The following is a 14,873-nucleotide window of genomic DNA, read 5'->3' as shown; positions in this document are numbered from 1 at the left end:
CAAGTGACAGGGAGCTTTTCTCAGGGGAGAATGAAGACACCCTAGGCCTTTCCAACAAGAGTCTGACCAACAAAAGCCCTTTCATTCCCCTGGGTGTCCAATATTACAAGTCCCCATAGAGAAGGAGGGGCTGTTCTGGGATCCCAACTGCTTCCCTATTTGCAAGATCAGAGGCAGTGCCGGACCCTGAGGCTGCTGACAGCACAAGTCACATTGGCTGGCCAAGTATGTCCCATGCATTCCAAAGGTTCCTGGGCAGGGTCAAAGCAGGCAGTGCTATATTCCCTATACCTCCCGACTCAGACATCGGGAAGGTGTGGGGTGGGGACCATTCCCCCTCCCCACTGTTGAAGCAGGTCCAAGGTGGCCCCAGGCCTAGAAAGCTCAGTGCTATAAAAACTCAGCATGAGGGAATTCACCTATCACACTCACCAAGACCTACAGACAGACACACGGAAAAGCCTGAGAGATCCACAAGGCCAAGGTCAGCTCTCTCCCAGAGCTGGCCCCTTGCAGGTCCTGTGCCGTGGACACACATGGACTTTTCCTGCTGCTCTGTGCTGCAGGAAGGAAACCTGAGAGGCTATCTTGCCCATCGGGGCAGGTCTTTCTCTGATCTGCTTCCTCCTCAACAGGGTATTTTCCAATAATTTCTGGCAAGTACAGTGTTCGCAGGGCCCCCCCTTTTCTATGACCACTTAAAAGGCATCATCAAAAAACTTTGGGAAGACGCTCCTTTTGACTTAAACTTATCCCACTCTGTGTAGCGCAGACCTGGGCAGTGGTGTTGCATTTCCGGGGCCCCCTGAATCAATGTCATTTCCCCCTAAAGCTGTACACACTCATGTGCCCCTTAGTTCTTGTGAAGTGGAGACACACACACTACATCCCACAGGCCCACAGCTAGGCTCGCACGCACCTCCCCGGGGCCGTCCTCCGAGAGCTTTAGAGACAGAGACGCTAAGAGAGGCTAGGTGAGGGCCCTGCTCGTCAGAGACAAGAACAGGAAATGACTTTGAGGATGCTGCACTGTCTTGTCCCTGTCCTTCAATGGCTCCTTCCACCAAGCGTGACCAGAAGGAAGCGTTACTGACGAAGCATTACTGACCTAAATGCTTTTCCTTCAGCTCAGCGGCAGCAGCCCTGGGGTATTAGGGAGAGGGGGACAAGAGGCAAGGAGTGGTCTCCCAGGCGCCCTCCCAGAGGGTGCCCGTCATTGGAGTCACCATGGAGGAGGCAGCCCCAGCTGGCTGAGGTCACAGCTGGCAAATCGGTGTTCTCTCTGGCCCATTCATTAGCTGCATCTATTGTCCCATGGCCGGACAGGGCCAGACAGGGAGGGCAGAGGCGAAAAGGAAAGGCTCTGGGTCAGGTGAGTGAGTTGTTGGAGGCTCCTACAGGCGCGAGGGGAAGGCAGGTTTTCACGGGGAAACCGTCCAGCGCTCAGGTCAAAGGGGATCTAGAGGATTTCGTCCCCTGGGGTGGGGTTCGGGTAGAGGACAGAGGGGCTTAGAGACAGAGTGGCCCACAGGCTGGACAGGCATGCTGCTGGGCTAAGAGGGCATCTCTAGTTACAGCAGGAATTATGGGCTGGAGAACCATAATTCTGTGCACTATGTCCGTCAGTGATCGGTGGAGAGCACCAGCCTTGACCCCAGAACCTGCCACGGGGCTGCCCACCAAACATTTGCAGCTCTGAGTCACAGACGAGGACAGCAGTTTCCAGACATTCCAAGGTGGCAGGTTCAGTCCAAACATGTCCACATGGCGCGTGGACTACCCTGGCCAAATCACAGATGGCCAGGGCAGATGGGCAGCAGTCCTTAGAGACCACAGGCACAGGTGCACGAGAGGGGTTATTTTCACGGGGTAAGGTATGAACAGATCAGTCTGGGGTAAAAAAAAAACAAACCAAAAAACCCAACCACCCAGGTTTGGGGAAGAGGAGAGGGGAGGGAGCAGTGGGCTGGATAACAGGCCCGTGTCAAAAATGTGGAACCTGGGCTCCATCGCTTGGCACCTGCAGATTGTGCAGAAGGTTCTTATGAATTTAAAGCCGAGAACAGCTGGTGCCATCAGCACATCTCATTTACAGAGAAGCGCAATGTGCCTCTACCAGCGTGTCATGTGGAAGCTGGCGTCCAGGAAACACACTTGACAGAGGGACAGAGCCCCTGAGCTCATTGTGCATGCCACGGTGGGCCTGGATCTTTTCTAAACGGGAAGCGGAAAGTAGGGGGTTTGGAACAATCGCTGTCCCTTGCAGCGGCCACTCGTGACAGGGGCAGTCCAGCCTGGCACGGTGCTCACTGAGCAAGGCAGACCCCAGGCTACCAGACCCGTCTGCCTTGGGTCCCAGGGTGCCAGATGGTGATGGTGGGGGGTGGGCGGCTGGGAGCTTTGACCCACGAGCTTCAAGCTAATTCTCTTGGTGCCTCGAGTCTCCCCTTCTGTGTTCGCTAAGCCTGCTAGGCCACCCTGAGCACCTGCTAGAATAGTTCCAGAAGAGACCCGTGTGCAAACTTGAGTCAGAAAGTCAGGACAATGCCCAGAGTACAAGGATGGCCTTCTCCACGGTCCCCGGGCCCAGGACCTCTCTCGACTTCCTATTCCAGAGGAGGAGTTCTGACCCTGTGCGGAGGCCCTGGGACCCACCAGCTTGGCTGACGAAGGGGAGGGGGGAGGGGGAAGGAGGGGCCTGGGGGAGGGAGGGATGATGGCGGCACACCACCCACAGGTCTGGCAAAACAAACAAACGGAAGGAAGCGGGTGTGCAACAGAAATAGAATCAACCTAAAACGGGGGTGGGGGATAAATGAGTCAAGGCGGGGAGGCAAGCAAACTAGGTAACCCTCCGTAAGCCAACCCCCAGATTCCTCACCTGCTTCTCCATCCTCCCCTTAAGAGCTTAAGGAGGCTCTAGTGACTCCCTGCCCCACAGCCTTTGCTCTGCCAGGGTGAGCCTTGTCCTCAGCTTCTGAGGAGGGCGGGGGGAAGGAACCCTGGGGTCCCCTGCCTAGCTTCTCCAGCTTGAGGACAGGCCTTCTGTGGTGGTGACGCGCCCTCTGGTGTCCTCGAACCCACAACATGAGGGCTTGAGAGGAGCCATGTGGTTAGCAGGTCATTTCCTAAGCCGGGACCTGCCTGCCCGCTCCTCCCTTCTGCTGTGCCTTTACCTCCCGGACCCTGAGAGTGGAGGCTGTTCTTAATGCTGAAAAATCTGAGAAGCTGGGCTTCTAAGGGGCGAGGAAACAACCAGCCCGTGGTGCCCGCTAAGACGCCAGGTCCTGGAGCACCTGGCCCTATCCAAGGACAAGCTCACTCGTCGTCGCTGACCAGAACCCATGGTAGATGGCAGGGCTGGTGCCGGGCCCCCATGCAGCATGCGTGGTCGGCATGCACAGCGTGCTCACCCGTAGGTCACCCTTTCAGGGGATGGCAGCCTGACCAGCAGACTGGGGCCAGCTGCTCTCATTCATGGTGCAGCATTCCTTCGAGGGGCACAGCTGGCCACCCAAGGGCTGTGGACCCTCTCTCTGCGTTCTGAGATGCCAAGCCTAGGCGAGGGCCCAGGTGGGTCAGGGGAAGTAATCACTCAGCTTCTAAGAGACCTGCAGGTGCAGAGACTGGGTCTGGAGCCTAGGTGTGCGTGGGGGGGCCCTTCCTGAGCCATCCCAGGAGGCCAAGAGTAAGTGAAGGGAAGAGGGGGTGTTTGACCTCCTCCGACCCCTCCCCCACACACATCCTCCTTGCCGGTCTGGCTTCCCAACCACTGAAAGGGTGAGCGTGGAGCATGCCTTCATCCCGAGCCTCTCCCTCCTTCTCCACCCTGGCTGGGCTGGGCTCCGCCTGCACCGTCCCATGCCATGCCCATTACCTCTGCTGCTGGTACGGTACCTGCGGTTGGAGTAGCTTCAGAACACAGCGCCCAAGATGGCCAGAGAGAGGGAGAAAGGATGAGAGAGGGAAGACAAAACAGAGCACAGGTGAAACCACGGGACAAGCAGGCAGAGGAGCGTCTGGCTCAAACCTGACCCAGACAGTGTGGCCAGGTGCTGGCTACTGCCCCGAGGATGCCAACTGGTGTCCAGGGCTCATGTTCAACTTCCCTGGGGCCTGGTATGTTCCTACAGAAAATTTCCACCGGGATCTGGGAGACCTTTCTAATACACTCTGATTCCACCTCCACTCCAAGACTATCATCTAGGAGGTGGCCGCAGGGACAGTCTAGAGTGGTTTGTTCCCAGCTCTTTCCTCCAGGGTGCATCCTTCCCTGGCTCAGCTGATCTTTATGAAGCAGGCTGGGTGGCCCTTCCATCATGCCAAGAATTGAGGGCATAAGGTGTAGGTGGCATAGCAGGCCACCAACCCCCGTAGAAAGGATGGTTCCTGTAGACCTTTGGGGGATGATGGTGTATAGGGTTGGGGTGGATGGAGGAGGGGCGAGCCTATTTCGCGAACCCTCCCCCACACGGTTTCAGCCTTGGAAGGCCGGGGAACCGTCAGATTGTGGCCCTCAGGCCCGGCTCCTGTCCTGAGGGTCTGCTATCCTAGTTTTTTCCCAACAGCTGTATTTTATGAAATAAGAAACCCGACTGTGGATTGAGAGCCCTGAAAGGAATTCCTGAATTTACTGCAAATCCCTAAATTGAGAAGAAAGTCTCTCTTTGTCCTCTTGTCCCCTGGGGCTGCAGAACTTATCCTGTGGTGGTCGCTAGGGCTGGACAGTGGGGCTTTGTTTATCTGATGCTCTGCATTGGGCTGGAAACGGGGAGGTTACAAGAGGCTCTCTTTATGTCGCTCGTTATAGAATTAAGCAATCAGGAAAGTGCACTCTCCCGTCTGGCCAGGCCTTTGCGAAGAAGACTACATCAGCCACTTGCCCAAAGTCCCCCAGCCCGAATAAACTGCCTGAGTGTCCAGAGGGTTTGACGAGCACACGAGGAGGGGGACTTATAGGGTGGCTCACTCCTGGTTTACAAGACCACAGAGGGACACAGGAAGGATTGTCAGCCTTTCTCCAGCTTGTCTGTCCCCTCTCCCGCCTGCCTCAGCACTGGCCTGCTGGCCCTGGGGGCGGGGCTGGGGAGGAATGCAGGGCTGCTGGGAAGCTAAAGTGAGGTCCCAGGGCAAGGCAGCAGGCCTGGGCCAGCGACGGAAGCAGAGGCTCTGCTTGGGTGGGAGAGGGTACTCAGGAGGTCCCATCCGGGCCAGGGGCAGGCCGTCGGACCTCAGCCTGCTGGGGTAAGCACTAGACAGGGTAACCTGTTGTCTGCTTCACTGCCTCTCCTGTGAAGTGTTGCCTTGCAGGACTCACCCCTCCTCTGCACAGCCACCGACTTTCCTCATCTGAACGTAACATTTCTCATGTTGAACAGCAATCAGATATCCTTGTGGCTGTCTCTCCTCCTAGGCGGTAGTTTTTGGCACAGTGTCTCACACCTCGTGTGCTCAGGAAATGGCTGTTGAATACCCCACTGTGCCTCTGGAGAGGCAGGGGGTCCCCTCCTTCTGGAGAGGGTCTGCCACATCAAGGTTTCTGCAGCCTGGCATCCCTGAGGTTCCGGGAGCCGCACGGGCACAGGTGGGCCTGGAGCCCCCTCTAGTGGACGTCTCAGGCAGGCGCACTCTGCCGCTGGAAGACGCCAGGAGCCAGGAGCTGAGAGCGTTTGCGCCTCAAGAAGCTGGCTTGGCCAGTGGCTGTCTCCCAACGCCCCCCACCCCCTCCCCACGACCTGACAACTCACTCGGCTCAGGCTGCAAGCAGGCCCTCTTCCTTATTCCCCCAGAGAAGGCAAGGTGATAGATGTTAAGTAGCTGAGAAAATCAAGACAGAGTTGGGATCAGGTCTGACTGCAACCATCTAAGAAGATGTGAGTTTTCCAGATACCTCGCCAGCACCTACCTCTCAGTATATGAGACGGGCTCTCTTGTATCCTACTGGGGGCTGGAGGACCCGCTGCCCTGTTTTCTTTCCATCCCAGGAGGCCGTCAGGTCAGGGTGTTTCTCTAGGCATCTGAATTAGCTGGGACCTTTCATCCCCAAGGCCGCCGTAATGCACCTACCTTCGTTCGGGGGTGCTGGTGACTCCTCTGTGGCTGCTTCCCCAGAGCCCACCTGCGTCCTGGCACTGAGGGTAAAGCGGTAGCGCGACACGGGGTCTGCTCTTTGCATCGTGAACTTGGTCTGATTGGGAGAGAAGTTTTCCACTATCTGCTTTCCTAATTTGGTTCCGTTAACTGGGGAGAGATAGGTAAGTGGAATTGAACTTCAGCAACATTGACCGTGGTGGGTTGTACAATCTGCAGCTGGGAGGAGAAAGCCTTCCCGACTCTGCTGGAGAGGGCACATGTGGGACCTGCCCCGAAACCTTAATGACCCGGGGGGGGTAGGGGATTTGGGTTTAAGGGCAGAGCGCTGGGAGAGACCCCTCCGTCTCTCCCTCCGATGACACACCAGGGTTAATGCTTTTTCACTGATCTCATTATCTCCAGCTCACTGCAAAGGTATGTGGCTGATGCTGAAAGATTTAGTTTATAATCCCCAGGCCTTTTCAACAAGGACAAAACTTGAGTTCCTTTCTTCCTTTCAAACAGAACGAGGGCACAACCACTAGAGCTTTTGATCATTAATGCCTCCTCTGTAAAAGGCCTATTCGCTATACCTCAAAGGGGGACGGTCAGGTCCAGAGATCGATTCAGAACCGCACAGAAGCACACAGTTGGCTACTAAAATCGTCAACCGCACCACACCTGGCCCTCTGAGCTTCCCGATGCGGTACAACATCACCTACTTTAGAAGGCTTACAGCTTTTCAAATGTAATGACACCCCTGTCCTTGCATGGTGACACTGAGCTCTTAAGGTCAGGTCTTCCCTACTCGGGCTCTTGACGGAGTCGCTCTATATACAGCTGCCTTAACATAAATGACACCTTGTTTGGTGTCCCCAAGGGTCGTGTGGATTCCCTTGCATGTAGTCTGCCCCATCGGAGGAGGTCAAAACTGTCTCTCCTAGACTTACTGCTGGGTGTCGGAGACCCTAAGATCCCTGAGGGGCCGACTTGCACCCCTCATTAGACCAGGAGCTCCCTCGGTCTCGCCTGCCTCTCCTAATCGCATGGGGAACTTCTCCCAGGTGCCTCTATCCCTCTGCAGTGCCCTTTGCACCCATAGGCTTCCTGCCTCGATTCCTTCGAGGGTTGGTGAGAATGGGGTTTCCGATTCCCAGATTAAGAGAAAAAAAGGGCGGAACGTACAGGCCACGTATTTGAGAGTATATCCGATCAGGATCCCATTGGGGTGTTCTGGATGATCCCATTCCAGGTTGATAGTCTCCAGGTTGGGCTGCCGGACTCGGAAACGCCTGGGGGCACTGGGTACTTGGGGAAGGAGGAGAGGGCAGGGGAGATGAGGGGGAGGGGGGAGGCAGGATGAGGAAGCACACAAAAACAAAGCACAAGCATGAAGGTGTTGACCTCTGGGCAACGCCCAGGCAGGATAACTGTCACGCCGGAACCCATCGGAACCACAAGGGGGCCAAAGCCCACCGCCCCATCCAGGATGCTGCTTCCCCCAGTTTAGGACAAGCATGGCTCAGACTCGGTTTAAACGGGGAAGAGGTCAGTCGAGTTTTCCTTTAACAACCACTGTGGATCCGGCACACGTTAGGCTCTGCTCCTGCAAAGATACCTTCCAGCTGGCAGGGGACCAACCACAGCTGTTTGGCACAGAGGCTGTGGTTCCTAGGCTTCAGACAAGGATGCTCACCGCTGGGTGCCAGCAGCAGCCAGGCTCCGAGCCGGGAATGCGGGGTGCAGGGGTGAGGAGAAAGAAACCCAAGATGGGATCCACGGACAGGGCACCAGGAGCGGGAGGGACGGGGAGAGGCCGAAGATGAAGAGAAAATGAGGGGCTGGGACAGATAGGAATAAAGAAAACAAGAGAGAAGAACGAAGAAGGAGGAAGAGAAGAAAAATGGGGGGAAAGCAGTTAAAAGGGAGGGGGAGAAATGGAAGAGGGCAAAGCAAATGCCCAGCCGATAAGCTTCGCAGGCATCTGCCTCCCAGGAGCAGGCGGATCGTGAACCAGCATCAGGGCGCCCCCTGCGGGGCCACTGTGCACACAGACCAGCTATCCCGATGGAAGCTTCTGGATTTACAGTGCCGAGAGAGCTCTGAAGGTCCTGGGTGCTTCCGGCGGGCAGGGTGACCGTGCTTTGGCCTCTGGAGGTGGGGGTAGCCCAGGCTCCCCCAGCACCTTTGCGGGGGTCAGTCTACCAGCCTGTCTGGAATGCGGTCAGCAGACGGCACAGGTCTTCTCTTGAGACACGATGTCCTGTCAGGGCAGGCCACCCTGGAGGTGCTGGCATGCTGCGGGAATGGCAGGAGCCGCTCGGCTCGCGGGACATCAGCTTCTCGGAGTCGTGCAGAGGTCACCTTGTAATGTCCGGCCAAGTCACTTGGGGGCTGCTCCAGGCCCGCCTGGACGTGCTACCCTGGTCCTGCCCCACCCCGAAGAGCTGTGGGTCACACCTACCTCCTTCCGGGGTGGTGAACTCCTTGGTTTCACTGCGAGGCCCATCGCCTCTCCCATTGACCACAACCATCTCCAGCTTGTAGTTACTGTAGGGGAAGAGGCGGGACACCACGCCACGGGGGCGGTCACCGGGGAAGCTGGCTTGCTGCCTCTTCTGAGACACCCACAGGTTCTTCAACAAGCTGCTCTCCCTCCAGTAGTAGGCCTTCGGGACAGAGGCAGGCCGGTGAGGGGACGGTCAGGTGGAGCGGGTTAGTTGTTAGTGCCGATGGTAGTGACCGGTCTTCCCTTTGCTTGCCACGGGCTCCGAATCCCAAATGCCCTCATCAGTCCCCCTAGGGCTGGGGGAGCGGCCTTAGAAGCCCTGTTCATCAGCCACTAGCGAGTAAGAGTTGATGCGAAACAAGAAATGGGTGTTTCGGGTTCAATCGTTTTCTGAGCCACATGGCCTCTCTGGGTTAGGCAGGTTGGCCAAAGTTACTGATGGCGATGGTCCATCATGAGACTTATTTCCAAGCTGGGAACAAGTTGCTCAGGGAGTCCATGCCGGAACCACAAATATGAGCCCAGGGTCCCGGCATGGAAAGCTCTCTTCTGTGCTCAAAGACCACATCACCTTGAGTTGGATTAGTATGGTTTAGATCGGCAGGAAGCGGAAGTTGAAAAGTAACAGGCTACCCCCAGAAGTCTGAATACGAGAGCTGATTTAATCCTTTGAAGTCAAACGTTTTCTTTTAATATTGTTTGAAGACCTTTAGAATGGGATAGACACATGTCCAAGTCAGGGGACGCCAGGCTGTTAAGAGCTTGGACGGGATGGCCTTCAGAAGGTGGTAAGTGTTATAAGTAGAGTCGAGAGAGTTTGGGACACAAGGAACAGTTAGCAGTAGGTAAGAAGGCCCAGGTCAGGCTGCCACACCAGCGTCACCTGGGCCTCCAATGGCAAAGGAAGCAGGAAATCCACACTTAAGAAGGGGGCCCAATGGGAGCTTTAGCCAAGAAAGCCTCCAGGCAAGTAGGTAAAGAGTGCAAGTCAAATGCTGGGGAAGAGCTCGTTCAAGTGTATATATCCTCTTGCCTCTTTCCCCTACCTACCAAATTCATGTCTGCAAAAGAGACGGGTTCCCTCCATTCTGCCCCCAGTTGTCCATCAGCCAACTCTCAATGACCTCTAAGTCACAGAACGTGAACTGTCCCCTGCCTACAGCCTCCGTCACTTCCCGGGCAACTTTTAAATAAAGTAAGGGAGAGCCTGGCAGAGCCTGGGTCTTCTCTCCCGTTTCCGCACCTCGGCCTACCCTTTCTAAGAGGAGAGACCAGTGAGCAGAAATTGCTCACAGGCAGGGAGACCAGGAGAAGCCGAGGGCCTTCATAATCCATACGCTGGATAATCCCGAGTTGGCTGAGACAACAGGGAAGGTCTTTGGTGGCTCTCCCTGTTAGCTGGGGTTTCATGAAAGCAGACTGGGTGAGGCAAGCAGCCCAGCGGGGGCCATTCGGAGAGGGGAGGAGTGTAGCTCAGGGGTGCCTCAACACTGCTCCTAAGATACATGTGTGCCTGCTCACACATATACGAGAAGAGTAACGTGCTACGCAGGGCCAACCCCGACCCACCACCCTTCCCGTGATTTTCTGCCGAGCAGAACCGTCAGCACATTTCTTGCAGGCCACACCTGGTAATTTTTTCCTGGGTGTATTTTTGAACCGCTAACACTAGACATCATCTTCGTGAATCAACTCTGGATCTAAAAACTATCCCTAGGACCCCTTCCAAGGATCTCATGGCCCGCGTCTGCTACCCCCTTGCCCTGGTTAGCAAGCTGGGTGGTTAGGCGGGGCTGAGAGCGGGTTTCCTCACTCGGTACTCTCTGAGTTGGCCCTGCACCGTGTCGGGATAGACGCGGTTCCACTGAAGGCTGATGGCTGTGCTGTTCAGGACTCGGATTTTAACGTCAGTGGGCGCAGCCCTGGGATCTGCAATGTGTTGGGACAGAGAACTGGTTATACAAGCGGGGCTGGCCCCTGGACTCTAGGGTCCCCTCGGACTTGTTCTCTGCCGGCCTGTGCCTCCACCCCACTCTAGACACTGGGTATTCCATGAGGGCGGGGGCTATGACTGCTCCATGAGGCTGCACTTGCGGGAGTGGGGGAAAGGCCAGGGCAAAAGGGTGGCCATCTTGGTGGGAGGGATCCACTTACATGTTTCGAAGGCAATTATTTGCTACTCTCAGATGCTGGGAGCCCCCATTTGCCCCTTCATCCCATGTGCTACCCTTCCCTGCTCTGTGTCCCAGCAGGCTACCCTCTCCGGACCGTGTCAGCTGGCCCCCTTGTTCCCAGGCTTCTGGAAGGGTTTGTTCAATAGGAGAGCTCAATAGGAGACCCCAGGGCAGGAGGAGAGGGAGGGTGGGTACCTAGTCCCCTGCCTGCCTCTCTGCGGGGCTCAGGTTGACGGTGGTGTACTTTTCTATCCAAGGGCAGTCCTGGTTGTGGGGACTCACCTGTCCCCTGACCCTTCAAGGCTCAGAGTGTTATACTGGGGTTCTGCTGTTGCTAGCCCAGTGGGCAGCGTGGTTCCTGAACCCTGTCCTCACATTAGAGACAGTCCCCTTTGAGTGACATTTGTTTCCTACCAGGACCCTGCAGGAGACATCACCCATAGACGAAGATGCCCTAACCTAGTTCAGGACGGGATTCTGACACTTGACTACCTGAAGAAGACCCACCCCTCCCTCATGACTGATTCTTGCCTCCATTTTCTGCACTTTGCTGCCAAAGCTGTTCTGCCCCCTTCCCACCCCCCCTCCCCGCACCTCCTCCAGCAGAGCACAGCCCTCGGGGGTGGGCAGGTGCAATGGAAACTGTGGGCAGGTCCATGAAGTTCACGACTAGACCCTGCTTAGTCCATACTCACCAGCCAGTAGTTCCTGCCAGTGTCCTGTCTGGAAGTGTCTGCCACCACAAAGACGAGGAGCAGGATGGACAGAGAGCCTGCTGATACCCTCCACTCATTCCCAAGTGGGTCCAGGAAAGTGGGGCCCGGGGCCCAACCCTCACTTCTTTCCATCTGACTGTGACACACAACACTGGCTCGACTCTTGACCCCAGTATTGGCCCTTGCAACTCCCCGAGACTCTCCTCTTCCCTTCCTTCTGGTCACCCCGTCCACCTACGTGATCTTTTCTGGGAGCAGACGCAGACCCACGAGGGCATGGATCGCCCTGACTGGGAGGGGCGCCACCAACCCCCCTGCTTTGCTCAGCAGCCTACTGAATTGACGTGCTGTGGACAAGGAGGCCACTGCTGTCTTAAAAGCCGGGTATATACTTCCACGTACATGCCCAGAAACTTGTTGGTTCACTGAGGCTAGCCTCCAAAGAACTTCTCTTTGTAAGCCAATTCTGAAGGTTAAGAGCAACACTGGGGATGCCAGCAGGTGGCTGGTCTGGATCATTCCAGATTAAGCCTCTGGAGACCGTCTGCATTTCTTGAGGTCTCCCCTGGGGAGCCAAGAAGGAGTCTGGCCTGGGGCCCTGCTTCCTGCGGAGGAGTCTAATTATGGCTCTTTGGGAGGGAGAGTCCCGAAGTCTTGGCACTAGCAAGGCTTGGCAGTAAGGTAGATTCGAAGGCCCGGCTTCTATTTTCCAGCTTGACATCTGCTATTGTGTAATAATGGCAAGGTTGTTCCCTCGCAAGGCCTCAGGGTTCACATCCATAAAATGGGAGCATTGGACCACGTGATGATGTTCAAGAATTCTAACTAGCAATTGTGTGATGACATTTCTGCTCCTGACATTTACAAGGGGCCTGTTGCCCGACTTCACCATAGGGGATTTCTCTTTCCGGGGAACCGAAGGTCCTCCCAGGATGTTCTCGGAAGGCCCTATGACCCACCCTGAGGTTCCTGGTCTGTGAGGCTGGCCTTGCGCAGCCAGGCTGGGAGGGTCCTTGCTAGCGCATGAGGGAGGGTACTCACAATCTTCCCCGGAGTAGCCGATGACAGTGTCTGGCTCAGGGCCCTTCCCAAAGTCATTTTCAGCCTGGACCCGGATCTCATAGGGTACGTAGACAGGCGTCTGCCCCACCACGTAGCGGGAGCCCCACACTGTGACGTTGTTCCACGTCTCTCGGGTTTCTCTCCGCCGCCACTTGACGATGTAGCGCAGATTGGGGCCAAAGGCAGAGGTGGCATTCATGGGCTGAGAGGGGAGAAATTGAAGGCGAGGGTGGAGCCCAGACCCGCCCACAGCCTGCGCTCTCCTTCTGTGCCAGGCACGCTGCCCCCATCTGCACAGCACTGGCTCCCTCGAAGCCCTGGGAGGGTGTGCCACCCCCACACTGAGTCCCCGAAAGCCAGAGTCCTATGAATTCAGGTGCATGTAGATTTTCTGTGACAGGCTTCGCCCAAGACCTAGTCACTCTGACTCCCAGAGCCACCCACATCTGCATGTGCACAGGGAGCCAACGTTGTAGTTTCAACAGGACTCTCCTGTGACGGATCAGTAAGAACAAAACAAGGAAACAACATGATACTCTCTAAAGTCAGAGAGGGATGAGTTGTGGTTTAGCCACAGCATGCCTGCTGCCACTGAACTCAAAATTCCAGAACTGACTTGGGTTCTACCAAATCCATGTGTGACTATCCTGTCGTTCCCAGCAGCTAACGGTGGGTGCAACACCCTTCTCTGTTCCCTGAGGGCATGGTCCAGGAATTGGTCCCCTGGGAGCCCACACTACAGAGCTGTAGACCAAGAGCCAGTCCTTGCAAGGTCCTGAAGATGAGCCCAGTGTCTTGAATCTGGGCTCAGCCCAGCTGCCAGGGCTGCTGTGAGGCCGAGCCCTCAGAACGATGGGGATGGCCATCATCCCCAACACTATATCTCCCTGCTTCTGTTACTCATGGTGGCAGCACAGAAATGTTAATATTTCAATGGCTGAACGTGCACCTCGCAGACTTGGAAGTGGTTTGCAGCAAAAGTCATTTGGAGACCACATATCCCAACTTTGGTTTGGAAAATATAGTCGGTGAGCCAAAACGAAGATGGGATTTTTTTCAACCCTGGCCCGGAGGGAAGCTTTTATTTCATCTAGTTCATTCCTGGACCAAAAGGAAGCCTGCACTGAAAGAACCTCGGATACTGGTCTTCCTTCTAACCCCAACCAGCTCCAGTGGGAGGGCCCCAGAACACGCCAAAGCTAGGTATACACGTTTAGGCTAAATCTTTTCTAGAATCCAACCTAAACCCCCCCTTCTTCTAGAGAGTAGTCCATTTTATGTCTGCTGGTACTCTCTCTGATTTTGCCAGACGAGCTATGTTCCTTGGTCACCCCTGCTCCTTCCTCCTGTCTTAAATCTTGCTTTTAGACGTGCTCCTGTTTGCTTTCTGGATGTCCGGTGCGGAGAGTGGCCTTGGGTTCTCAGGGGTGTCGAGAGCAAGGGCTTCCAGGTGCTCAAGGCCAAGAGAGCAGGCCCATCAAGACGGGGGACTGGGAGGGACCCTTACCGTCCACGTGATCTCCATGTTGTTCTTTCTGGTCCCTTCTCCCTTCACGTCGGCGGGATTGGACTCAGGGGCTGGAACCCAAATGGATGCAAAGTTCAAGTCCAATTCGCTTCACCAGAGCACAGTGAGCCACCAAACTCTCTCCCTCCCACCCGACCCGTCCCTTCTGTGTTCTGTCTTTTCTCAGCATCTCTCCACGCTCTATCCCACAGGCAACTGAACTCGCTCTGCTGTTTTCTCATGTGTATGACGTGCCTTCCTAGCTAAGACTTAACCCCCTGCCCCTACAAGCAGCGCTAATTTCTTTTGAATTTTAATCCCTCGCCAGACGGCATTTATCATAAGGCTTTCCATACTTTGGATGGTCCAGACAGCTAACTCAATGTGGATTATCCCCTTCGTGGATTATCTACTAAATTTAATACCAGACTGGTTTATCCCCGGCATTTAACATTTTGGGGGAGCAGCCCCATGCTCAATGAGCTGGTGTGTTTTCAGAAATCTAAACACGACCCCAAGTGGGATAGGAAAAGAAATCTGACATAACACCGGATTACCTATTTCTACTGCAAATCTCTGCCCTTGCATTTCCCTTTAAGGCAGATCACCAAGAATTATTAAGGATGTTAGTAATAATAAGACATCACAGCCAACATTTGCTGTGTGCTCACTAGATGCCAGGCATCGTGGGAAGTACCCAAACCGCATTTTCAAACGAAAGCCCCGTGAGGGAGGAGGTGCCGCTATTCCCCCGATGAAGAGGTCGAACCTCGGAGACGTCAAATAACCCGCCCACGTTCGTTCCTGCGGCCAGGAACTGGGGGAACTCCGTT

The 14,873-nt window shown here is 55.5% G+C and overlaps 1 protein-coding gene across 17 annotated transcripts in view; it reads right to left on the bottom strand.

The window, feature by feature from the left end:
- The window catches only part of NFASC (neurofascin), a 183,187-nt gene that overhangs the window by 25,060 nt on the left and 143,254 nt on the right, over positions 1 to 14,873 (bottom strand). For 12 of the 17 annotated variants that reach the window (XM_043568390.1, XM_043568396.1, XM_043568395.1 and 9 more), the window contains 7 exons: positions 14,041 to 14,111; positions 12,513 to 12,735; positions 10,395 to 10,510; positions 8,537 to 8,741; positions 7,258 to 7,380; positions 6,067 to 6,240; positions 3,898 to 3,912 (listed from right to left, as the gene is read on the bottom strand). In XM_043568390.1, coding sequence (XP_043424325.1) covers positions 3,898 to 3,912; positions 6,067 to 6,240; positions 7,258 to 7,380; positions 8,537 to 8,741; positions 10,395 to 10,510; positions 12,513 to 12,735; positions 14,041 to 14,111 — 927 coding nt within the window. The remainder of the gene's footprint in view (positions 1 to 3,897; positions 3,913 to 6,066; positions 6,241 to 7,257; positions 7,381 to 8,536; positions 8,742 to 10,394; positions 10,511 to 12,512; positions 12,736 to 14,040; positions 14,112 to 14,873) is intronic. The other 5 variants (XM_043568401.1, XM_043568405.1, XM_043568398.1 and 2 more) reach the window with 3 other exon arrangements.

The sequence above is a fragment of the Prionailurus bengalensis genome, chromosome E4 (assembly GCF_016509475.1).
Source record: "Prionailurus bengalensis isolate Pbe53 chromosome E4, Fcat_Pben_1.1_paternal_pri, whole genome shotgun sequence".
NCBI classification, from domain to species: domain Eukaryota; kingdom Metazoa; phylum Chordata; class Mammalia; order Carnivora; family Felidae; genus Prionailurus; species Prionailurus bengalensis.
Note: the sequence above shows the minus strand (reverse complement) of the source record. Positions and strands in the feature narration are given on the sequence as shown.